The sequence below is a fragment of the Halichoerus grypus genome, chromosome 5, assembly GCF_964656455.1.
Source record: "Halichoerus grypus chromosome 5, mHalGry1.hap1.1, whole genome shotgun sequence".
NCBI lineage: Eukaryota > Metazoa > Chordata > Mammalia > Carnivora > Phocidae > Halichoerus > Halichoerus grypus.
In genome coordinates, this window is record NC_135716.1 from 58123118 (window position 1) to 58149463 (window position 26346).

Genomic DNA, 26346 nt, shown 5'->3' on the forward strand with positions numbered 1-26346 from the left:
TAAAGAACACGATCTTGTTAGCATAGAAACCGCACTCCCACTTTTCAGTCTTTCCTATGCAGATAATCTCCGACCCCCAGGAGTACCCCTGTACAATCTCCAAAATTACCAAAAATCTTAACATTCAACGTGAGAAACTACAAGTCCCAGGGTGTAGTGCTGCCGTGGAGAAACAGTAGCCGCCAGAGAAACTACAAATCCCAGGATGCAGTGCTGCCTCGGAACCCCGAGCACCTCTTTGAGAATGACGTCCCTGCGGAAATCGGATCAGGGTCGGCGCTGCATGCTGGGAATCAGAAGACCCAGAATTGGATTGGTTGGGATTTGCAAATGACCGCGGCCCCCCGAGGTTGGCCAGTGGTACTGTAGGAGAAGGGAGGGGGGCGCTGCGCACTTCCTGTAGACGGAAGCGGGAGATTGACTGCGTCCCCGCCTCACCAGGTACTAATCTCCCGCGCGTTGTAGAAAGCGTCCGTGACCCGGCGGAAGTGATTCTTCTAACTGCCCCGGAACCCACGGCGGCAGGCAGCTGGGGGTGGGGGGGCGGCCCTGGAGTAGGGGCTGTGGCGGTGCGCGGGGACCCGGTGCGGTGGCTGCGGTGGCTGCAGGGCTGACGAGTGAGTCTCGGGCTGGGGTGGGAACGGAGCTGCGGATCCGCATGGAGGACAAGGAAGGCTCGTGCTGGGCGCGCACGCAATCCCACTTCCCACCCCTTCCCATTTGGGCGGGGAAGGAACGGAAGCTCTTAACCTCGCCGGGCCTCCTGAGCTCCTGGTTTGGGGGAGGGGAGAAGAGGGCGGCAGGACCTTTCTAGGCGCCGCTTGGTGGCCTCGGAAGAGGGTGAAAGGAGGGGCGGCGGCTAGCGAGTCTGGGCCTTCCCCGGGCTGAGCGCGGGGAGGGTGGAGTTAGGAGCATGGCAGCCCTGTCGCGTTTCCTTTCTGCTTACCCCGTGTGCACTCAGATACGTCCTTTTCTTGGAGTCGGTCCCCAGTCAGAGGAGTGACTCTCACAGTCACAGTCCTCCTCTTTTTCCAGCTGCAGGACCCCGAGAAGTTTACCTTCTGGGCAACTTGTCGGACGATCTCTGCCCGACTTGATAGTTCGGGACTGTCGTGCATCTGCCTTCCAGTTTTGTCTGAAAGGTATCTAGTACAGTGGCCGTTGAGTTTATCTTATGGAACTAAAATCTCTTTCGTAACATGTAGTTGTAAAGTTCATGTCGTTAGTACGGGCATTTCTACTTAGCATTTTACTTTTTCATGTTTGTGTAGAAAACAATCGAAATCCTTTAGTTTGAGTTTTTAAAATCCTTTTTTTCAAACTGCTAAACTTGCTTTTTGATCCCCAAATGGTGGTTTCCTTTTCTGTTTAGTAGACTAAGATGATAAATCTCTGATCTCGCTTACATTACATTTGTAATTCATGATGTTGAAACATCACAGTTCACACACATGGATTCATTCATTCTAGAGATACTATGGTAAGGAAACAGCTATGGTCCCTGTCATCTTGGATATTTATTTATTGCCAGTGGTGATTTGGGGTTTATGTTTAATTTCTAAATGACTGTTATTTTTTCCCTAAGTATGAGATTTAACGAGTAACTACCATTTCAAAAAATATATATATACCTTATATATATGTTTATTTCAACTTGTAGATGCCAGTTTCATTACTTTTATAGTAATTCTGTAATGTAGTTAGGGCAATAGTAGTCAGAAGTTATGGTCAGCCCTATATATCAAGTTCTAAAGTAACATTTGTGTGTACCTTATAAAGTGCTTTTTTGGTGTGTTGTTTTTTTTTTAATATAGATTTTTCAGTACTATAAAATAATCTGGAAACTCTTTGCATTTATACTGGTAAGTGTACATGCATTTTAGCTAACTTGTTATAAATGTTTACTGTTCCATTATTAAATAAGATCAGGAAAAGCCCATCGAGTGATGCCTGAAATTTCAAGCCTTGGTGACTAAGAAAACAATAGTACCATTCACTCAAGAAATATTTATTGAGCATCTGCTCTATGCCAGCTACTATACCTGCCCTCATGGACCTTGGGGAAAGAGAGGAGATGCAATAAGTATATATAAGTATATACATATATACATATATGTATATAAGCAATTATAGTTTCAAGTGGTGATAAATGTGAAGAAATTATGTCAAGATTAGAGTTATGTCAAGAGTCAAATTAGGTGACTAGGGTAGGGGTGTCTAATTTTGATAGGGGAGTGAGCAAGGAAGACCTATGTCTCTGAGGAGTTGATGTTTTGCCTGGAGACCTAAATAATAGGGAAAAGCTTTTAAGGTATCAGTAACTGCAAATGTAAAGACCTTAAGAGAGGAATGAACTGAACCTATTATGATACTAAAATGGCCAACATACAGTATAGCTGGAGCATAGTGAAGGAAGAATGATGGGAAATAAAATGAGAGTAGTTAGCAAAGTCTACATAAGATACAACTTTATAGTCCTTTTTCTGTTTGTAATGAGAGGCCATTAAAGGATTTTGTGCAGGGGGATGATACCTGATTTCTGTTTTTGATGACTGGTTGCTGGGTGGCAAATAGAGCAGTTGGAGGAAAGTGAGGAAACTAGTTCCTAAGGAGGCTGTAGTAGTCTAACTGAGAAATGGTAGCTTGAACTAGAGATGTAGGGTGGAAGTTTGTGAGGAATAGTATAATTTGGAATATAATTTGAAGATGGAGTCAGGTAGGTCTTGCCTTCACCCCTAGGACAGAAAAAAATTTGAGGAATCAACTGTTTTGCCTGTTTTGAGCATCTGGGTGAACAGTAGTACCACTTACTAAAATAAGGAAGACAGGAGGGTACACTGGTTTCTGAGGAATAAATCAGGAGTTTGATAATTATTATACAGCTTAGAATGTGTGCAAGTAGGCAAGTTGGATATCCACAACTATTGCCAGGGGCAGAGTCAAGCTAGGAAGATTATCTGGGGATCATATTTTATTTATTTTATTTTATTTTTTTATTTTTTTAAGATTTTATTTATTCATTTGAGAGAGAGAGAGCACAAGCAGGGGGAGAGGCAGAGGGAGAGGGAGAAGCAGACTCCCCACTGAGCAGGGAGCCCGACATGGGACTCAATCCCAAGACATGGAGATCATGACCTGAGCTCAAGGCAGATGCTTAACCATCTGAGCCACCCAGGTGCCCCTGGGGGTCATTTTTAATAGGTATTATGTAAACCTGTGGACTGGAGGACATCAAGTGGAGAGTATTAATGGAGAAGAGGACAGACGACCGGGAGCACTCTGGTCGAAAGAGGAGCAGCAAACAGTGATGGAAGCAGAAAAGCCAGGAGGGTATGGCATCTGTAATACTAAGGGAAGAAACTGTTTTGGGAAGGCGGGAGTAGTCAACTGTAAGACCCTGCTAAGAGTTAGATGAGGATTAAAAATTCACCATGTAAGCAAGTAAAGTAATGGAAACATGGTGAGCCCCTTGAAGGGACTAGTGGGCCAGAAGTCCGATCAGAGTGGGTTAAGAAGAAGTGAATGGTAGTGATGATGTTACAGCATTTTGACGTGCTGATGGGAATAATAGCAGGACAAAGTCCTTGGAGAGGTGTGCTTAATTTAAGTGGAGAGGTTGGCCTTGGATAGGAAGGATGGTTTTTATTCAACTTTTGAAACAGGAGGGTGGACAGAGTATATGGTATGTAGATACAGGTAGGATGAAGATGGAAAACAAGGCAGTTGATGTGATGTCTTTCTGTTTTCTTGATAAAATAAAGTTGTCAGGGCAAGGAGGAGGAGAAGGTGTTGGAGGTTTAGGAGAAGCTAGGATTTTTTCAGAGTAGAAAAGCTAGTTTACTAGGAGGATTTCTACAATGCCAAGTGCCTATTTAAAGTGTGTGGTCACAAATTTAAAGTTGAGATCAGTCAAAATGGTGTGTCTTTTCTCCAGCCACATTCATCTCTTTGGTTGAGGCTTGAGCTCACCAGAGAATTGGGTTTGCCCAGAATTGGGATGTGGGTGGGTAGATCAATCAGAGGAGAGAGCAGGGAGTTAGGGTATAAGGACTGTGAGATGTGCATGGTGCTAATCCTGATGAACTCTTAACAGTGGAATGAAGGAAGGTCAGAACTTGTTTTATATTTGTTTTTTATGTTTATTTGTAGCCTATCATTCTAAGCATTCTTTTAAATTATTTTGTAATATGTAGAATCTATAATTAGATACTATATAGTGGGAGTATTTGTTCAAACTTTTTTAAACCAAAACAAAGGCATTTGGAGATCACTGTCTAAGAGAGAGGTTAGGTAGTTTACAGGGGTGAGGCAGACAGACTCCGTGGAAGCACGTAGCACTCTGGAGCCCTGTGTTGTATGAGAGCAACAACTCTGTTTAATAAAGATGGGAAATTGGGAATTACAGGCATTTGTAGAGGGAGGGAGAATTTCAGATGGGTACGATCATGAAATGGTGGCCCTGGAAGGGACTTTTAGACACAATTTAGTCCATTGTATTTGAGAGATAAACAGGAGTCTTACCACTTTAACCTATCAGGATCTCAAGATAGAAATTTGGAGAGTAGAAATTCAGAGGTCGCTTGCAATGACACTGTTACTTTGTGTACACTCCTTCCCCACCCCTCTCCTGATTTGGCTCATACTGTTTATTTTGCCTGGATCTCCCTCTCCTTCCAGTTCTGCTTGGTAAAAACACCTCCATCCGTAGAGACCCAGATCAAAAGCTACTTTCCTTTTGTGGCTGTTCACTTAACAGATTCATAGTTCCAGATTTACTTCTTTAGGACTCCCAAAATCCTACTCCCCATCTATTAGCATCTGCAAACCTAGAGAATTGGGATTAGTTTTATTATCAGCATAAGTATCTTTTGAAAGGTTAATGAGACAGAAAACCATTTTGGATTGGTAATGTCTGTACAATGAAAGATACTTAAATTTAAGAAAAATAATAAATTTTTAAAAAAATCTTTCCCTAACCTTATTTTTTAATTGAGATATAATTAACATATCGTGGACTGCTCAGTGTACCATTTAATTTTCCAGAAAGTTGCCTCATGCTTCTTCGTAATCATTCCTCCAGAAGCAGCCACTGATCTATCACCATAAGTTCATTTTGCCTGTTCTAGAATTTCATATAAATTGAATAATACAGTATGTACTTTTTTGTTTTCCCATTCAGTATATTTTTGGTATTCACTTATGTCTTGTGTATTAGTAGATCATTCCTTTTTGTTGTAAATGGTATTCCTCTGTACACATATATCACAGCTTATGTGTCATCAGGGTAACTTCGCATTTATTTTGAGTGAACTTCTGTGAACATTTTTTTTTAATCTTTTTTTTTTTAAGATTTTATTTATTTGAGAGAGAGAGCATGAGACGGGGGAGGGTCGAAGGGAGAAGCAGACTCCCCGTTGAGCAGGGAAGCCTGCCGTGGGACTTGATCCTGTAACTCCAGGATCATGACCTGAGCTGAAGGCAGTCGCTTAACCAACTGAGCCACCCAGACGCCCTGTGAACATTTTTGTAAAAGGTTTTTTGTGGGCAAATTATTTCGTGGATAAATACTTAGGAATCCAGTGTAAGGATTTAGGAAAGTCTTGTTTATTGTTTTGCCACTTGTAAATTGGTATGAAACCAGCTATAACTTACCAAAACGTAAATAACCGAGAACATCATTCACAGTGATCTGGAGACCACTTAACATCACTGTAATGATTGTTGTGGTCTGCACCACCCTCTGTAATATTTCTGATTGATCATTTATGGCCAATCTAAAATAGAGTTCTTAAATACCAGAGAGATCTCTTCTAATCAAGATTCCTAAAGCCTCGGGTGCCTGGGTGGCTCAGTTGGTTAAGCGACTGCCTTCGGCTCAGGTCATGATCCTGGAGTCCCAGGATTGAGTCCCGCATCGGGCTCCCTGCTCAGCGGGGAGTCTGCTTCTCCCTCTGACCCTCCCCCCTCTCATGTGCTCTCTCTCTCATTCTCTCTCTCTCAAATAAATAAATAAAATCTTTAAAAAAAAAAAAAAAGATTCCTAAAGCCCCACAATTGATGAAAGGCAGAGGGCTTGTTTCTAGAAACCAAGCCCTGCTGATGAAACATACTAATATAGTTGATTACTGAGTATTATTAGTTGAGTCATTATTCTAGTAGTAAAAACTTGATCATTTAGGACAATTAGGCCATGGCTAATTGTTAACCATCAGAAATAGATGAGAAATTGAGGTCAATGCTTTTACTTTAAGTGACCTAATAGACTCCCTTAGTAAAAGCAAAGAACTGTCCTCTTTGACCTACTGTAGACTGCCACTGAGAACAAAACTTGTTCTTCAACTCAGGGATGTTTGGGAACAAGTTTCAACCCTAGGAGATTTGAGGACATTATCAAACAAACATTTTCAGATAACTGAGTTAGTTCTAGGAAACATAAAATTCCAGAAATCATGTATAGGAATACATGCTTCATACACTTGCATTTATAATTAGCAGTTTATGGTAGTTGGTGCAAAGTTGTGAGACTGATGTTTTAATTATCATAATTTCATAAAATGTGGCTATGTCCTCGAAGTCTTTAAAATAAAAATTGTTTTAAGGATTAGAATTCATATTGACTAAACGTTAATGTGAAAGATGGAATACTATCTCCTTCTTTAGTCACTCCCTCCCTTCAGTATAGCCCAGAATATTTCCATAAACTTAAATGTTCTTTCCTAGAAAGAACAGTTTTCATTGTGGTTATCTGAAAGCTCTAAGTTTATTCAATGCCAACGTCATGGGAAAACATGAACATAATCAGTCTTGGTCAAAAGCATGGTATCACTGAATAACTTTATTCTCTTAGAAAGCTCAGAATAGTACTATCTGTGTCTGTGGCAGATAACACTATTGTATGAAGCTTCACATTGTTAACATTACCACATAATTACCATTGTATTGAATACCTGGGTCACAAAGAGAGAGAACCTCCTTGCCTTGTGGAAACTTAAAGCTAGTAAGCAAGACAAAATATATCTAAAAAGACAGACTCGTAAGCATTTGCATCTAATAGTGAAGAAAACTGTAAATTCCACAGTGGAGGAAAAATGGGGGAGGGGTACCATTTGCTAAAAGTATTAAGACTGCCTACACCAGAATTAAATATAGGATCATTATTATGTTGAATAGGCCAGAATGAGAATTTTAACACCTCTTGGGAGCCATAAATCCAGTGACACTATAAGCACAATTCTGGGCAGGATAGTTTGAGGTCTTATTATAAATTGGAATTACTTCCTAACTTCTGTCAATTTGTATTACTTTGTTTTCCAAATTAATCATATTTTTTACATATAGTTAAGAACTAATCATCAGGCTGACCATCGTTCCCTTATGAGCTGCTTGGTTCTACTTGTTGTTTTGTTTTGTTTTGTTTCATTTTGTTTTAAGATTTTATTTACTTGACACAGAGAGAGATAGTGAGAGCAGCAACACAAGCAGGGGCAGAGGGAGAAGGAGAAGCAGGCTCCCCGCCAAGCAGGGAGTCCGACGTGGGACTCAATCCCAGGACCCCGGGACCATGACCCGAGCCGAAGGCAGACACCCAACCGACTGAGCCACTCAGGCGCCCCGTTTTGTTTTTTTAAGATTTTATTTATGGAGTGCCTGGGTGGCTCGGTTAAGCATCTGCCTTCTACTTAGGCCATGATCCCAGGGTCCTGGGATAAAGCCCGACGTCATCGGGCCCTCTGCTAAGCAGGGAGCCTGCTTCTCCCTCTCCCTCTCCCTGCCAGTCGGCCTGCTTGTGCTGTGTCTCCCTCTCTCTTTGTCAAATAAATCAATCTTTAAAGAGAAAAAAGGAATTCATAATGGTCTTTTAAAAAAAAAAAGATTTTATTTATTTAGAGAGAGGGGCTGCTCACAAGTGCGAGTGGGGGTAGGGGGCATGGGGGAGAGAATCCCAAGCACAGAGCCCAATGCAGGGCTCGATACGAAGATCATACCCAACTGACTGAGCCACCCAGGTGCCCCCCCCTTTTAATATTTATTTATATAAGTAATCTCTACACCAAACGTGGGGCTCAAACTCAAAACCCAAAGATCGAGAGTCACGTGCTTTTCCAGCTGAGCCAGCCAGGCGCCCCTATTTGTTTCTTTTTAAAAATCAAACTTAGGGGGGGTGCCTGGGTGGCTAGGTCCTTAAGCGTCTGCCTTCGGCTCAGGTCCTGGGAGTGATTCCCAGGTCCTGGGAGTGATTCCCACATCGGGCTCCCTGCTCAGCGGGAGCCTGCTTCTCCCTCTCCCTGCCACTCCCCTGCTTGTGCGCTCGCTCTCTCTCTCTCTGACAAATTAATAAAATCTTTTTTAAAAAATCAAATTTAGGGATACCTGGGCAGCTCAGACAGTTAAGCATCTGCCTTTGGCTCAGGTCATGAACTTGGGGTCCTGGGATTGAGCCCAGCTGTGGGGCTCCCTGCTCAGCAGGGAGTCTGCTTCTCCCTCTTTCTCTGCCCCTCCCCCTCACTTGTGCTCGCTCACTTGCTCTCTCTCTCAAATACAATCTTTAAAAATAAATAAATAGGGGCGCCTGGGTGGCTCTGTCGGTTAAGCGGCTGCCTTCAGCTCAGGTCATGATCCCAGGGTCCTGGGATCAAGCCCCGCATCGGGCTCCCTGCTCAGCGGGAAGCCTGCTTCTCCCTCTCCCACTCTCCCCTGCTTGTGTTCCCTCTCTCGCTGTCTCTCTCTTTCTCAAATAAATCAATTAAAAAAAATCTTTAAAAAATAAATAAATAAAAATCTAATTTAAATCATAGTTTTCTTTAAAAAAATAGTTTTCTTTTTTTTTTTTTTTAAAGATTTTTATTTATTTATTTGAGAAAGAATGAGATAGAGCATGAGAGGGGGGAGGGTCAGAGGGAGAAGCAGACTCCCTGCTGAGCAGGGAGCCCGATGTGGGACTCGATCCCAGGACTCCAGGATCATGACCTGAGCCGAAGGCAGTCGCTTAACCAACTGAGCCACCCAGGCGCCCCTTTAAAAAAATAGTTTTCTAGTTATTTACACTTTTGAACCTGTATTTTGGTGCATTTTATTTATTCTGCCAAAAACAATATTAATAGGCAAGAAACCACTTATTTTACATAAATGGCACCAAACTATACCTATCATTCTAATCTGCTTTTTAAAAAATTAACAGTTTATCTTGGTGGTATTCCCAAGTTGTTACACACATAGATTTAACTTTTTCCTTTTCACTGTCCATAATAAATATTAATAATTGTAGATACACTATTTCTATTTAGCTCATTCCCTAATTGATGAACTTTTTTAGGGTATTTTCAGTTTTTCATTTGTATACTCTTATAATCCATATCCTTCTACTTGCCTTTGCACACAAGGCTAGTGTGTCTCTAAAGTAGATATCAAGAATTGCTAGCCTTCTGATGATTCTGCTGCTGCCTTCCAAAAACTGTCGTGCTATTTATTTAGTATTACCCTTTTCCCCTCTACTGCAACACTTGATTCTTAGCACATTTTAATGTTTTTAGTTTGCATGTTCTGTGATTACTGTTGGGATCAAGCATTTTTGTACAGGTCTATGAGTTATTTGCTTTTTTTTTTTTTTTTTTCTATTTTTTCCAGAGCTCAGTGGATGTTTTATATTTGGTTCTTTAATCGTAGCATACTTTTGTGAGTGATGTCAGCTAGACACCTAACCTTATTACTTTTTTGAAGTAAATAGCCAACGTAAAAAGACAGAAAGATAAAAAGAATAGATTTGTAGCTGTTGCCATCATCTACTTATTAACCCAAGCAAATCAATTGAAAACTATTAGTACTATTAAGAGAGTTCTGCAGAGATGATGGGAATCAAAGTCAACTTTTAATGGATTTAAAAGCTTTTCTTTAAAACACCAGCAATAATCTTTCAGAAAGTATAATGGGAAAACAGACGGTATTCATAATAAAAACTATAAAGTACCTAAAAGTCCACCTAACAGGAAATGTGTAATGATAAAATGGGACTTGCCTGACTATTTAGCAAACATGTTTATCACACTATTATAATGAAAATAGTGGATATATTGGTCAGGTATAAACAGATTAGTGAGACAGAATATAGTCTAGAAATTCCTGTAATAATCTAGTAAACGATAATGGTAGCATTTCAAATCCAAAGAATGGGCTGTTCAAAGATCTTTTTAGTGTTCAGTGATACTAGATTCAAAACTGATTTCAGTGTAGGTGCTAGGCTCACCTAGAATTTCTATTTGTTACTAAAAAATAAAAAACTATAAAAGAGTAATGTTGATATATAACACCGTAAAAGCATAATAACATCCGAGGACTTTTTGTTCATGCTGTATCTTCTGCCTAGAACTATTTTCAACCTACTGCTCAACCACTGCTTTTACCTACCTAATTCATAATTTCAGACCTCAGCTCAGTTATGGAATAGATATTCAAATGTTTACACTCAGATTTTTCTAACCCCAAACTTAGACTTCTATAGTTAAGTTGTGGGTTACATCCAAATTTAATCATATTTTAAATATTTTTAACTTCTACATAAGAATTAGGATTACTTTTAACTGTTAATGTTAATTTACTGTTTTCTTGTTAATGATGCGGAGTCCCTCCCCCACCTTTGTTGTATAAATGGTGAGATTGATTTACTTTATTAGGAAGTCTATAGAGAAGCTGTTGCTACCCAAAGGGCTTCTAAGAAGTGACTTTGCATGGTTGCTTAGCTACTGCTAGTTAAATAAACATCCTAGGGGCGCCTGGGTGTCTCAGTCATTAAGCGTCTGCCTTCGGCTCAGGTCATGGTCCCAGGGTCCTGGGATCGAGCCCCGCATCAGGCTCTCTGCTCAGCGGGAAGCCTGCTTCTCCCTCTCCCTCTCCCCCTGTTTGTGTTCCCTCTCTCACTGTGTCTCTCTCTGTCAAATAAATAAATAAAATCTTTTAAAAAAATTAAAAAATAAATAAACATCCTAGATGTTTTGCTCTGAAGATTTTCCAGATAGAAGGTTGGCAATCGAAGTTCTTTTTCTAGCTTTTCTAGCATTTTTTTCCTTTTTCGTTTTTTTTAGAAAAATGATTACAAAGCAGTGAACAGAATAAAATAATAATGACCAATGAATTTTTATCTACTATTATTATCATAAAGTGACACAGTACTGTTTAAATTTTAGATAAGTATCTAAGGATTTATATCAGCAGTTCTTAGCAGTAGTAGAAAAGTTTTAATGGGAGCCAGAGTTGTTTACCATGGTAGTATGGAATAATGGAAAGGGGTGTTTGCTCTAAAGCAAACCTACCTAGCTTTAAATCCTCATGCTGCCACTTAAGCTGTAGAAGCTTTAAGCAAGTAGCAACCTCTTAGCATTTCTTCACCTCTAAAATGGGAATAGTAATTCCCTTGTGAAAGTGTTGTCTTAAAATAATGTATGTAAGTCATGTAGTGCAATGTTTACCACCTATTAGCCCCTCAAATTGTTGGTAATGATGTGACATTGCCCCTGTTGCCCTTACCTCATATTAGATATGGTACTTTAAATATTTCCCTCCATGCTTTGTATTCTAGAGAAATAGATAGATTTGATTCCTGCTCTTACTCTGGCATTACCTGGAACAAATTCAACCCCTCTATATATCAGTGATGCTACCGTTTTTTAAGATGAGGGATTAAGTTTCTTTCCTGCTCTAAAATGTTATGTTTCATTTTCTTCGCCCTTCCCTTAAGGCTAGAATAAAATACTGGCTAGGAATTTCTTAGAGAACAGGATGTTTTCCTGGGGTTTTTTGTTGTTGTTGTTGTTTTTTAAGATTTTATTTATTCATTTGACAGAGAGAGAGATAGTGAGAGAGGGAACACAAGCAAGGGGAGTGTGAGAGGGGAGGCAGGCTTCCCGCTGAGGAGGGAGCCCGATGCGGGGCTTGACCCCAGGACCCTGGGATCATGATCTGAGCTGAAGGCAGCCGCTTTAACAACTGAGCCACCCAGGCACCCCGGATGTTTTCCTGTTAATAACATAAATATATTGGTATAAATCCTCCTTGAAGAAATGGTATGAAAATTAAAATTACTCAACATGAGCCCTTTTCCTTTAGCATTCATCTTATTTTGTAAAATTTAAGATTTCTCGGGGTATCTGGGTGGTTCATTAGGTTAAGCATCTGCCTTCGGCTCAGGTCATGATCTCAGGGTCCTAGTATCAAGCCCCACATCAGGCTCCCTGCTTGGTGGAGAGTCTCCTACTACCTCTCCCGCTGATCCTCCTCCCTGCTTGTGCTCTCTCTCTGTCTCAAATAAATAAATAAAATCTTAAAAAAAAAATTAAGATTTCTCACAATATTGAAGATTTTGTACCATGTCACTGTTAAATTTCAGAACTTTGGTAGCCTTTTGCAGCAAGGATGGCACAGTAAAATGTATTATAAATAGCACACTTACATAAGACGAGGGCAAGCCCTTTTATGAAGGCTACTTCATGTCCTTGGATTTATCATATTGTCATTCATTCAGCAAATACGTGCTTTAGTATCCACTAGTATCTAGTAGATACAGGTATACAAAGAAATGATTAAGGCCAACAATCTCCCTCCAAGTTTAATTCAGCTCCTAAGGAACAACATCTGTATTTTTAAACTATTCTCAGAATAGTTACCTTAAAGAGGGGAAGAAACCAAATCTGTATTTAGACTACTATTCTGAAGGTGATCATCTTTTCTCAGATGTTCAGAAACTTGATACTGTTTATTATATCTGTATTATATAATATACAATATATTGTATATTATGGTGGCTGGGAAACTCTTGCATAGCAGAGAGTCCTTAAATTTGTAATACCAAGGACATTAAATAGTAATGGGTGAAAACATATTATTCCAGCATTAATCTTAAAATAGCATTGTTATATTTTCAGGAAACTACTAAAGTTCCTGTGGAAGTAAAGTAGAATTTCATAAGAACATAATGGGTAAGTTATATAAAAGTAATTTTATATTTCAACTAGTAGAAGCTGGTTTTTCTTCTCAAAGATAGGCCTTTGACATTGGTGAATGCAAATAAAAAAATGATCAGAGTACACTAAAATTAGTTGTTTAAATCCACAGCATCTGTTTATTACTACGGCACACCTCAGAGATATTGTGGGTTTGGTTCCAGACCACAGCAATAGAGCAAGTCAAATGAATTTTTTGGTTTCCTCATGCTTATAAAAGTTGTGTTTATACTGTACTGTAGTCTATTAAGTATATATAATACCTTAACTTAAAAATCATTTATTGCTAAAAAAAAAATGCTAATAATCTGAGCTTTTGGTGAGTCATCACTGATCACAGATCACCATAACAAAAACAGTAATAATGAAAAAGTTTGAAATATTATGAGAATTACAAAAATGTGACACAGACACACAAAGTGAGCAAATGCTGTTGAAAAATGGCACCAACAGACTTGCTCAATGCAGGGTTGCCACATACCTTCAATTTGTAAAAACTGCAAAGCACAATAAAACAAGGTATGCCTGTATGTATTTTTGAAAGGTAGGTAAGTAATGTTTTTGTGCCAAGTATAATTTGTGATTGCTAGTAAGTAATAGCAACTAAAGAAATTAGAAACTTTCCCAAAAAACATATAAAGTGCTTTAATTTGCAAAAAAAATGCAAGAATTATTAATTTAATTGATAATTGTTTTTATTTTCTAAGGGATTGGCAAAACCTGCTAAATATTTATATGCTTGAGTAGTCTATAATTTACAAGTTATTTGCATCCTTATGAGTCCCCCAGCTTTTTATTATGAAAAATTGCAAGAATGATACACTATGTAGCCTTCAGTGATTGTTAATGTTTTGCCACATTTGCTTTCCTTGTGTTTATTGGTGTATGGGTATTGTTTATATACCCATATACATACACATGGGTATTTTTTTGTACCATTTATTTAGTTGTATAGTATCACCTCACATCTAAATACTGGAGTAGGCATCTCCTAACTTGGTCCATATTCAGAATTTCCCAGTTGTTTCAGTAGTGTTCTTTATAGTAGGTATGTTATAGACATACTTTGTTTTATTGTGCTTCATATTGCACTTCACAGATATTGCGTTTTTTTGTTTTTTTGTTTTTTTTACAAATTGAAGGTTTGTGGCCACCCTGTGTGGACCAAGTCTATTGGTGCCATTTTTCCAACTGCAGTTGCTCATTTCATGTCTCTCACATTTTGGTAATTCTCACAATATTTCACTTTTCCATTATTATTATTATATTTGTTATGGTATCAGTGATCTTTGATGTTACTATTGTAATTGTTGTGAGATGCCATGAACCATGCCCACATAAGACAGGGAACTTAATCGATACATGTTGTGTGTGTTCTGACTGCCGCACCGACCAGCTCTTCCCTCATCTCTCTCTCTCTCCTCAGACCTCCCTATTCCCTGAGACACAAAAATTGAAATTAGGCTAATTAATAACCCTACAATGACCTCCAAGTATTCAAGTGAAAGGAAGAATTGTACCTCTCTCACTTTCAATCAACAGCAAGAGATGATTAAGCTTAGTGAGGAAAGCATGTCAAAAGCTGAGACAGGCCGAAAGCTATGCCTCTTGTGCCAAACAGTTAGCCAAGATGTGAATGCAAAAGAAAAGTTCTTCAAGGAAATTAAAAGTGCTACTCCGGTGAACACATGAATAATAAAAAAGTGAAACAGACTTATTGCTGATGGAGAAAGTCTGAGTGGTCTGGATAGAAGATCAAACCAGCCATACCAGTCCCTTAAACCAAAGCCTAATCCAGAGCAATGCCCTGACTCTTCAATTCTGTGAAGGCTGAGAGAGGTGAGGAAGCTGTAAAAGAAAAGTCTGAAGCTAGCAGAAGCTGGCTCATGAGGTTAAAGGTAAAGCAGCAAGTGCTGATGTAGAAACTACAGCAAGTTACCCAGACCCAGCTAAGGTAATTAATGAGGGTGGCTATACTAAACAGATCTTCAGTGGAGATGGAACACCTCATATTGGAAAAAGATGCCATCTAGGACTTTGATAGCTAGAGAGGAGAAATCAGCACCTGGCTTCAAAGCTTCAAAGGACAGGCTAACTCTTGTCAGGAACTAACGCAGCTGGTTATTTTCAGTAGAAGCCAGTGCTCACTGAACATTGCAAAAATCCTAGAGCCTTTCAGAATTACGCTAAATCTACTCTGCTTGCGCTTTATAAATGGAACAAAGCCTGGATGACAGCATATCTATTTACAACATGGTTTACTGAATATTTTAAGCCTACTCTTGTTACTTTAGAAGTACATCTCGTAAGGTACAGCTGCCACAGATAGTGATTCTTCGGATGCATCTGGTTAAAGTAAACTGAAAACCTGGAATTCACCATTCTAGACACCATTAAGAATACATGTGATTCATGGGAAGAGGTCAAAATATCAACATTAATAGCAGTGTGGAAGAAGTTGATTCCAACCGTCATGGATGACTTTAAGAGGTTCAGGACTTCAGTGGAGGAAGAAAATGTAGATGTGGTAGAAATAGCAACAATTAGAATTAGGAGTGGAGCCTCAAGATGTGACCGAATTGCTACAATTTCATGATAAAACTTGAATAGATGAGGAGTTGAATCTTATGGATGAGCAACGAAAGTGGTTTCTTGAGATGGAATCCACTCCTGATAAAGATGCTGCGATAATTGTTGAAATGACAACAAAGGAATTAGAATATTATGTAAATTTAGTTGATAAAGCAGTGGCAGGGATTGAGAGAATTGACTCCAATTTTGAAGGAAGTTCTGCTGTGGATCAGATGCTGTCAAACAGAATCACGTGCTACAGAGAAATCATTCCTAAAAGGAAGAGTCAGTCGATGCAGCAAACTTCACTGTTGTCTTATTTTAAGAAAATGCCACAGCCACCTCAGCCTTCAGCAACCCCAGCCCTGATCAGTCAGTGACCCATCAGCATCAAGGCAAGACCCTCCACCGGCAAAAAGATTACTACTCACTGAAAACTCAGACAGTGGTTAGCATTTTTTAGCAATAAAGTATTTTTAATTAAGGTATAAACATTTTTCTTTTAGACATAATGATACTGCACACTTAATAAACTATAATATGCTATAAACAAAACTTTTATATTCACTAGGAAACCAGAAAACGGATTTGGCTCACTTTTGCATTATTTGCTTTATTGTGGTGGTCTAGAACTGAACCCACAGTATCTCCAAGGTATCCCTATGTTTTATATCCAGGATCCAATCAAGGATCACTTACTGCATTAATCTGTCTCTTTAGTCTCCTTTAAATAGTTCCCTACTTTTGGGGGCATGAGGAGTGAAGTCTTTCATGACACTTTAAAATTTAGATTTATCTGAGTGTTTACTCCTGATTAGATTCAGATTAGACATTTTGGGCAGCAATAGTACATAAGTGATTTTTATACTTATTAATCTTATTTGAGGGATTTTTAAATTATTAACAAATGAATAAACCAATGGATATTTGTAGCTTGAATACTTCAGCTTTATCCTCTGTACTCCTTTTTGTAGGGCTTCCTAAGTTTTTAGAATAAGCCTTAAGACACTTTCTTTCAGATATTGGTAACCATAAAAATTAAAGTTTTGTCAGTACAGCACTGTGAAAGTTATAGGTGTTAGAAAGCTCTTAAAGGGCTATACAAAAAATGTATACTCCCAAGAAGGTTACATGGAGCTAGCTACTGTTGCTGAAGCCGGCGTGGTGGCAGTGAGGGGGCTGGCGGTAGGGGCACAGCTGCCCTGTCTCCTTACCTCTGCTTTGGATTTCAAAGGCTGCTGTTTGTCTGTATTCATCACTTCAGTCGTGTAATAATTTAAACTCAGCAATAAAATGTTTTGATCATTATTTTTATGGATCAAGAGTAAAGATACTGAGTAAAAAGGAGCCCTAACTTTTAGAATTAGGAGCTTGTCAGAGAAGGTGAAATCATATGACATACATTCTTTCGTAAATGCACACAATGCATCTTATGTTAAAATTGAGTATTTCCAGTGATTTAAAGTTTTACTATTTGATAATTTTGTTTGAGCTTTCAAATTTGAATGTGTTGCTGTGTTCACAAAAAAAATTGTTAATACTTCCATGAAAAATACTGGTAAATTTTCATTTAAAGTAACAGCCTTGAATGTAGTTTATTCTGACATTGGAAAATGTTTAGAGAATAATAAAACGAGTTAAAAAACCTTAAAATCTTGTAGATGTTACCATACAGAAATGTTTCTGTTCTGAGTTACTCAAATATTAACCTTGGTAAATTGGTTTATTTTTGTGATTCAAAAATCATTTTACCACTTACTGTACTTTAGATGGAGAAGAGAAAACCTATGGTGGCTGTGAAGGCCCTGACGCCATGTATGTCAAATTGATATCTTCGGATGGTCATGAATTTATTGTAAAAAGAGAACATGCGCTAACATCTGGAACAATAAAAGCCATGTTGAGTGGCCCAGGTAGGTACATGTCTTTATTTTCTGTTAATAAATCTTCACTTTTAACGTGTTTTTACTTGAATTAAGTGACTCATAACATTAAATGAGACAGTAACTGTTCTAACATTATTGCATGGTTATGTTGCATTGGAAAAATTGATTTTTGCCAGTTCCTGTTTTCAGTTATTTACCCTAATAGGAAGAGTCTTTTCCCTACATTAGTTATCATGGTTAATTTCTTCACCACAAAAGGACTCTGATGGTGATTTGTGCTCCTAATTATATATAAAGTTGATTTTTAGAAGTTACCACTTCCCAAATATCTTTTTTTTTTTTTTTTTTTAAGATTTTATTTATTTGACAGAGAGAGACACAGCAAGAGAGGGAACACAAGCAGGGGAAATGGGAGAGGGAGAAGCAGGGAGCCCGATTTGGGGCTCGATCCCAGGACCCTGGGATCATGACCCAAGCCGAAGGCAGATGCTTAACAACTGAGCCACCCAGGCACCCCTCCCAGACATCTGTTCTTAACTCTTTCTTTCTCTTTTTTGTTCCTTTGAGATAATTTTTTTTTTTTACCTCAAGGAAATTTTTTTTTGAGGATTGGAATTTTCGAGAACATACAATAATACCAATTTTAACTTTTGGAGGAAACACCAAACTGCACAGTAGCTGCACCATCTTACATTTCTACCACCATTGTATGAGTATTCTAGTTTCTCCACATTTTCAGACATTTCTGTTCCCATTTTTTTGATTCTAGCCATCCTAATGGGTGTGAAGTGGTTTCTCATTGTATTTTGTTTCAATATTTATTTATTTAAGAGAGAGGGAGAGAGTACAAGCAGGGAAAGGTACAGAGGGAGAGGAAGAGAATCTCAAGCAGACTCCCCGCTGAGCACGGAGCCCAATGCAGGACTCAATCTCAAGACCCTGAGATCAGGATCTGAGCAGAAACCAAGAGTCAGATGCCTAACTGACTGAACTACTCAGGCACTTTCCATTGTATTTTGGATTAGCATTTCTCTAAGGACTGATGCTAAACATCACTTCTGGTGTTTGCTATACATTTATATATCATCTTTGGAGAAATGTCTATTCAAATCTGTTGCATATTTTTCAATTCAGTTGTGTGTCTTTTTGTTACTGAGTTGTAAGAGTTCTTTATAAATTCTGGACGCTAACCCCTTATCAGACATACCATTTGCAAATATTTTCTTATAACAGTTCTATGATTTTATTTATTAATTTTTAAAGACTTTACCTATTTATTTGACAGAGCGAGCACAAGCAGGGGGAACAGAAGAGGGAGAGGGAGAAGCAGGCTCCCTGCTGAGCAGGGAACCCAATGCGGGGCTCGATCCCAGGACCCTGGGACCATGACCTGAGCCGAAGGCAGACACTTAACTGACTCAGCCACCCACGCATCCCCAGTTTTATGTTTTTAGCTTTTACATTTAGGTCTTTGATTTTAAGGGAATTTTTGTATATGGTGTGAGGTAATGATTCAGCCTCATTCTTTCTAATGTGGGCTTTCCAGTACCATTTGTTAAAGAGACTGTTCTTTCCCCCGTTTAATGGTCTTGACACCTTGTTGAAAATAAGTTAACCATAGCTATGTGGGTTTATTTATGGGTTCTCAACTCTCTTCCATTGAGAGTCCTTTTTTTTTTTTAATTTTTTTTCTTTTAAGTAATCTCTACACCCAATGTGAGGCTTGAACTCAAAACCCTGACATCAGGAGTTGTATGCTCTACCCACTGAGCCAACCAGGTGCCCCATTCCATTGATCTATTCTTATAATACCACAATATTTTAATTACTATCGCTTTGTAGTAAGCTATGAAATGGGGCATTGTGAGGCCTCTAACTTTGTTTTACTTTTTCAAGATTGTTTTGGCTATTTGAGGTCCCTTGTTTGTTTTGGGGTTTTTTTAGTTTTGATTTAAATTCCAGTTAGTTAATATACAGCATATTAGTTTCAGGTGTACAATATAGTGGTTCAGCACTTCCATGCAACACCCAGTGTTCGTTACAAGTGCAGTCCTTAGTTCCCATCACCTATTTAATCCATCCCCACACCTACCTCCCTTCTAGTAACCATCAGTTTGTTCTGTGTAGTTAAGAATCTGTTTCTTGCTTTGCCTCTCTACTTAAGTATTTTCCCCCTTTGCTCATTTGTTTTCTTTCTTAAATTCCGCACATGATTGAAACTGTATGGTATTTGTCTTTCTCTGACTGACTTATTTTGCTTAGCATAGTATCTGGCTTCATCCATGTTGTTGCAAATGGCAGGATTTAATTCTTTTTTATGGCTGAGTAATAGTCCTCTGTGTGTGTGTGTGTGTGTGTGTGTGTGTGTGTGTGTGTACACACATACCACATCTTCTTTATCCATTCATCAGTTGATGGATACTTGGGCTATTTCCATAATTTGGCTATGGTAGATAATGCTGCTATAAATATCAGGGTGCATGTATCCCTTTGAATTAGTATTTTTGTATTCTTTGGGTAAAAACATAGTAGTGCAATTGCTGGATCATAAGGTAGTTCTATTTTTAACTTTTTGAGGAAACTCCATACTGTTTTCCAGAGTGGCTGCACCAGTTTGCATTCCCACCAACAGTGCAAGAGGATTCCCCTTTCTCCACATCCTTGCGAACACCTGTTGTTTCTTGTATTGTTGACTTTAGCCATTCTTTCTTTTTTTTTTAAGATTTCATTTATTTATTAGAGAGAGAGAGAGCACAAGTAGGCAGAGCGGCAGGCAGAGGGAGAGGGAGAAGCACGATCCCCGCTGAGCAGAGAGCCCAATATGGGGCTCGATCCCAGGACCTGGGATCATGACCTGAGCCGAAGGCAGATGCTTAACTGAGCCACCCAGGCGCCCCCGACTTTAGCCATTCTGACAGATGTGAGATGATACCTCATTGTAGTTTTGATTTGCATTTCCCTTATGATGAGAGATGTTGAGTATCTTTTCATGTGTCTTTTGGCCATCTGTATGTCTTCTTTGGAAAAATGTCTATTCATGTCTTCTACCCATTTTTTAATTAGATTATTCAGTTTTTCGGGTGTTGAGTTTTATAAGTTCTTTATATATTTTGGATACTCGCCCTTTATCAGGTATGTCATTTACAAATATCTTCTTCTATTCCATAGGTTGCCTTTTAGTTTTGTTGATTGTTTCTATTTGAGGTCACTTGTAATTCCTTTTCTATATTTTTTACTATGGAGATTTTAAAACACACATAAAAATAGAATAGTATGATACACTTCCATGTACCCGTCAACCAGCTTCAGTTTTATCAACGTTTTGCCAATCTTATTTCATCTATTATCAGTTTTTTTTATGAGTATTTCAAGGAAATAAGTCCCTGCTAGTGTCATTTGACTTGCAAAATCTATGATAGTTCCCCTGCATGCTCCCTTTTTTTCAGGTCATGAATTTTTCGGAGAAACACCGTTATTTGTAAAATGTCCACATCTAGATTAGACTTAATGTTTCATCTTGTAAGCTTATAATTAGAACTCTAGAGGTTTGATTAGAATCCAGTTCATTTTTCTGGATAAGAATACTTTATAGGTGGTACTACTGTATTCCTATTGTCTCAGTCTTTTAGCAATGTTGAGATTGATTAGTGGGTTCCAGGATTAGCAAGCTGATTCATTCATCTATGAACAGTTCTGCAGTCAGATTTTCATATAATGCTTGTAGCATTCATTGTAATTATTGCTGAGATTTACTTCATTTGGAATTACAAAACAGTGATTTTCTAACTCTTATAATATCTTTTGCATTTATTAGTTAGAATTCTCCTATAAGGAACTATTTGGTTATCCTGAAATATACTCTTTATAGCAAAGAAAAGATAAATGCTTGATTTTTTTTTTTTTCCCTTTACATATAATTTTTCAGTGTAATGAAATGATTCTTCAGCATCCTCCAGTAGCAAAGAGTATTTTGTTTTTTGTTTCGGTTTTTTTGGGTATCATTTTCAACTTGTGACTTTTTATTATTTTAATTTTTTTTTTAAATCTAGTGCAGTCCTCCTCACTGGTGCTCAAATTGCCCCCATTTGCTCAATTTTTATGCCAGAAGGAGCCACATCGGGTTGGCTCCTGTGTCCTTTTGACATGGCTCTGGTAGTCTTGGATAGCTATACTACTTTCTATAATAAGATTTCTTTTTTCTTTTTTTTTTTTTTTTAAGATTTTATTTATTTATTTGACAGAGAAAGACACAGCGAGAGAGGGAACACAAGCAGGGGGAGTGGGAGAGGGAGAAGCAGGCTTCCCGCTGAGCAGGGAGCCTGATACGGGGCTCGAACCCAGGACCCTGGGGTCATGACCTGAGCCGAAGGCAGACGCTTAACGACTGAGCCACCCAGGCGCCCCTCTATAATAAGATTTCTCAGGCTTATTTGATACATTATTCTCTAATTTTGAAAACAGACGTTTTTCCAAAGAGCTGTTTTCTTGTAGTGGAAAATGGTACTTAGGAACCCCAGTCTGGTTGTTAGCAGTACTCATTGCTCATGGGTTGAATTACTTTTGGACTTTTCTACTGGGTAGAGCTAGGATGTACTTTAGAAAAACAAGGTCATGGGTGTCAACAAATTTTAATTAATAATAAAATTAAAGATGTTTGTTTTTTGTAAGCTTGATCTCCTTTAGTTTATCTGCAGCCCAAAACTAATGTTTGCATGAAAAGGAATGAAGTACTGATACATGCAACCTTCAAAATATGATGCTAAGTGAAAGGAGCCAGACACAAAAGGTCTTATGTGGTAGGATTCCATTTGTATAAAATATCCGGAATAGATAAATCCATAGAGACAGAAAGATTGGTGTTTGGCAGAGGCTGGGGGGTGGGAAAACTGTTTAAAGGGTATGGGGTTTTATTTTGGGATGATGAGAATGTTTTGGAACTAGATAGCATTGGTGGTTGCACAACACATTAAATGTACACTGAATTGTATACTCTGAAATGGTTAATTTTATGTTATATGAATTTCACCTCAAAAAACCCCAATGTTTGTCTAATATCAAAAGCTTACTGGGCACCTGGGTGGCTTACTGGTTAAGCATCTGCCTTCGGTTCAGGTCATGATCTCAGGATCCTGGGATCGAGCCCCACATCAGGTTCTCTGCTCAGCAGCAAGTCTGCTTCTCCCTCTCCCTCTGAGATCTCTCTCGTAAATAAATAAATAAAATCCTTTTTTTTAAAAAAACTTACTAAGTGTCTTGGTAATATTTCATGCATATGTTCAAGAAAGAGAGTTTTAGTCATTGACAAACCAAAATTTACCTCATTGCTATGAATTCTTCATTCAATCCTGCTCTCCTTTCTTCTCACCCCACCCCCAACCAATAGACAGTTATTAGAAAACTTTTAAAAAACTACATTCTCAGAAAGCACATTTTTCTACCTTTTATATTCAGTACACAGTGCTAGTGCTAGACTGTTAAGAAACTGTTTTATCCCTCTAGTAAATGCTAAATGCTGTAAACTCTATATACCTAAAGAAATTTTGAGAGATCATTAAAAAGTTTATAAAGTGTTACTAAAACAGGGGCGCCTGGGTGGCTCAGTCGTTAAGCATCTGCCTTTGGCTCAGGTCATGATCCCAGGGTCCTGGGATCGAGCCCCGCATCGGGCTCCCTGCTCCACGGGAAGCCTGGTTCTCCCTCTCCCACTCCCTCTGCTTGTGTTCCCTCTCTCGCTGTGTCTCTCTCTGTCAAATAAATAAAATCTTAAAAAAAAAAAGTGTTACTAAAACAAAGGGAAATAGCTTATGAGGAGCTCTCCTTAACATAGTCACAATTTTGAAAACTAAAGGGGGAAACAATGGGTTTGCTTTCTTGAGAAAATGTTTTTAAATAGCATTACATTTATTACTTATTTTTACATGTCAACTCATTATAGCACAGGGCTCCTGATGATCCACAAAGACTTGATCCTTAAACTGAATCTTCTAAAAGATTTGTCTTTTTTTGTATCCTATTCACCCTTACTTAATCATGCGACCATGATTCTTAGGAAAAGCTAAAGTGTCCAGAGTCCTGGAAGAAAATTAGAATTTTAAAATAAAGTCTTGATTAATCTCAGTTGCGATCTTAATAAAGATTTTTTTATATTTATACTCGAAATCGGAGTTACATTAATTCGTTTGATGCTAGTTGGGTTCATTCTTTTCACATTGTATTAGTTTGCTAGGGCTGCTGTAACAAAGTACCATGGACTGAATGATTTAAACAATAAAAATTTACTTTCTCATAATTCTGAAGGGTAGGAATTTGAGATCAAGGTATTGTTAGGGTTTCTTCTGAGGCCTCTCTCCTTGCCTTGATGGCTATCTTCTCCCTGTGTTCTTCACCTTGTGTTCCCTCTGTGTGGCTATAACTTAACCTCCTGTTCTTTTTTTTTTTTTTTAAGATTTTTTATTTATTTATTTATTTGACAGAGAGAGATACAGCGAGAGAGGGAACACAAGCAGGGGGAGTGGGAGAGGGAGAAGCAGGCTTCCTGCAGAGCAGGGAGTCCAATGCGGGGCTCGATCCCAGGACCCTGGGATTATGACCCGAGCCAAAGGCAGACGCTTAACGACTGAGCCACCCAGGCGCCCTTAACCTCCTGTTCTTATAAGGATATAGTCATATTAGATTAGGGTCCACTCCAATAATCCTGTTCTGTCCTAATTACCTCTTCAAAGACCCCATCCCATGGGTCATTAAGCAGCACCTATACTAAAACTGGAATGATACAGAGAAGATTAGCATGGCCCCTGTGCAAGGATGATACACAAATTTGAGAAGCATTCCATGTTTTTAAAATGTTTCCTGAACAGAAAAAAAAGAGGGGGGAAAAAGATCCTATCTCCAAATATGGTCACTTTTGAAAGTACTGAGAGTTTGGACTTCCCAACATAGGAATTCATTCAGCGTATAACAAACCTACTCCCTTTCTTTTACAGGTCAGTTTGCAGAGAACGAAACTAATGAAGTCAATTTTAGAGAGATTCCTTCACATGTGCTATCAAAAGTATGCATGTATTTTACCTACAAGGTTCGCTACACTAACAGCTCCACAGAGATTCCTGAATTCCCAATTGCACCTGAAATTGCACTGGAACTGCTGATGGCTGCAAACTTCCTAGATTGTTAAATAAAATAAATTATAATAAACTGTTAACTTTTTTCAGTATTTAATACCTGTAGTTCAGTTAGTAATTTTTTCATATATAGCATGTTGCCTGTGTGCAGTTGAACTTTAAAGTTCACTGCAAAGCAGATTATCTTCTGTTCTTTTGCATAGCAATCAGAGTTGAAATTTGTTTGCTACATCAACAAATTAAGGACATTTTCACAAATTGAGAAATAAACAAATATGCCAATTCGTAGGTGGTTTTGCCTTATCCTTTGGATGGGATTTTTAAAATTAGAGCAGTGGTGATATAGTTAATACTGAAATTTAAGCATAAATGAACACATTCTACAGGTAAATAATGGGGCTACGTATTTTTGTGTTTTCAGTGTTTTTTTTTTAAACCTATTCTGATCTTATAGCCGTTGTTAGCATTACTAGAGTTATGCAAATAATTGCATTATAAACATGTTTATAACTTAGCCAAAACATTGATTTTTATAACTGTCAAAGACATAAGAGGTGACATTTCTTATGTGTCTTTTGATAAACTGCAGTATTGTTTAAGTGTATCTTGTCTTTTTGTTTATTGCTACAATTTAAGAACTTTATTTAAAAGCAATTTTGGAAGATTACTAGGAATAGCTTTTGGAGCAATCACTTTTTGAACTATAGCCACATGGTCAACAAGTAAACTACATGACTGATTTCATGTGCATTGTGCATTTTGGCCAATCCAAAGTACTGTATTTCATTGACTATAAAGCTTCCTTCACAATATTCATTCTTCTTAAATAGTCCCTTGTTGTGACTGCGCTTCTGATTATTTAAATATGTTTTAAAGGATTCATTATGGACTTTATTCAGCTCTTAAAAGCTAGACTTTTCTGAACTATTCCAGTCTTCCTCCAACCAACTGAAATGTTAAAAAATTTAAAAACGTGGAGTGATACAGTGCAAATCTTACAATGCACCTTGATGTAGTTTATGAATTATCTTCTATTAATTAAAATATGTCCCAATAAGTATGATACCCATAATCTGTGGGTCTTTTACTGAAATCAGACTTAATAAAGAGGTCATTCAGCTTTTATACTAAACAGACAAAAAATTTGAAAAACTATGACAGAGCACCTCTGCTTAGGCATGGGAAAAGGAGCACTGGAGTAGGGTTTATTATTATCTCTATCTTAGTAATAAAATAAAGCTGTCATTATAGGAGATATATAGTTAAGCCTTCAGCTTAGTTCTTTAAGACTGGTTTAATATGGGCCAGTTTTTCTGGAACCTGCCAAGAACATAAACAACCAAGATCTATAAAAATAATTTTTCCTCATAGAAGACCTAACATTGTACTTTCCAGCTTACTGAAAGCAATTAAATGTTAATTGCATATATTTTAGTAACTTCTCAAGACATACTGGTACATATTTTAGTATAGAAGATTATCAAGTACAAGAATTATATTCTGCTACTTGCTGACAAATAATATCAAAAACCTAAATGATGATCTTAAGGGTCAAAGTGAGAACTAGAATAAAGTTCAACTTTGACCAGTTTTAGTAGGTTACTCTATGTGTTAGATCCAGAAGTAACCTTAAGTTTAAAAAATTGAAATAGAACAAAGATTAGGAAAAACTGTATATCTTGCAGCAAATGATACTTGCATGTTAATAAAGGCTCTTGACTGAAAGGTTTGATGAACACTTGGTGTTTGATCTTTTTAACTTTAATTTTCTCTTTCTCC

At 38.1% G+C, this 26346-nt stretch overlaps 1 protein-coding gene and 1 non-coding gene across 6 annotated transcripts; both read left to right on the forward strand.

Annotated features, from left to right (window-relative positions):
* Nucleotides 1-298: 298 nt before the first annotated feature.
* On the forward strand, nt 299-26292 carry ELOC (elongin C). Of its 5 annotated transcripts, XM_036065348.2 has the most exons (5): nt 500-617; nt 1036-1142; nt 12912-12965; nt 17330-17473; nt 24430-26292. In XM_036065348.2, the coding sequence occupies exons 3-5, from the start codon at nt 12962-12964 to the stop codon at nt 24618-24620; spliced, it is 339 nt and encodes a 112-aa protein (XP_035921241.1). In that variant the 5' UTR covers nt 500-617; nt 1036-1142; nt 12912-12961; the 3' UTR covers nt 24621-26292. The 5 variants fall into 5 exon arrangements, with proteins under 5 accessions (XP_035921242.1, XP_035921244.1, XP_035921240.1 ...); XM_036065349.2 differs by lacking the exons at nt 500-617; nt 1036-1142 and adding an exon at nt 299-441; XM_036065347.2 differs by lacking the exon at nt 1036-1142 and having other exon boundaries at nt 492-617.
* LOC118518528 (U6 spliceosomal RNA) lies at nt 24183-24285 on the forward strand. The gene has a single exon (XR_004908672.1). It is a non-coding gene; the product is annotated as a U6 spliceosomal RNA (small nuclear RNA).
* Nucleotides 26293-26346: the final 54 nt, after the last annotated feature.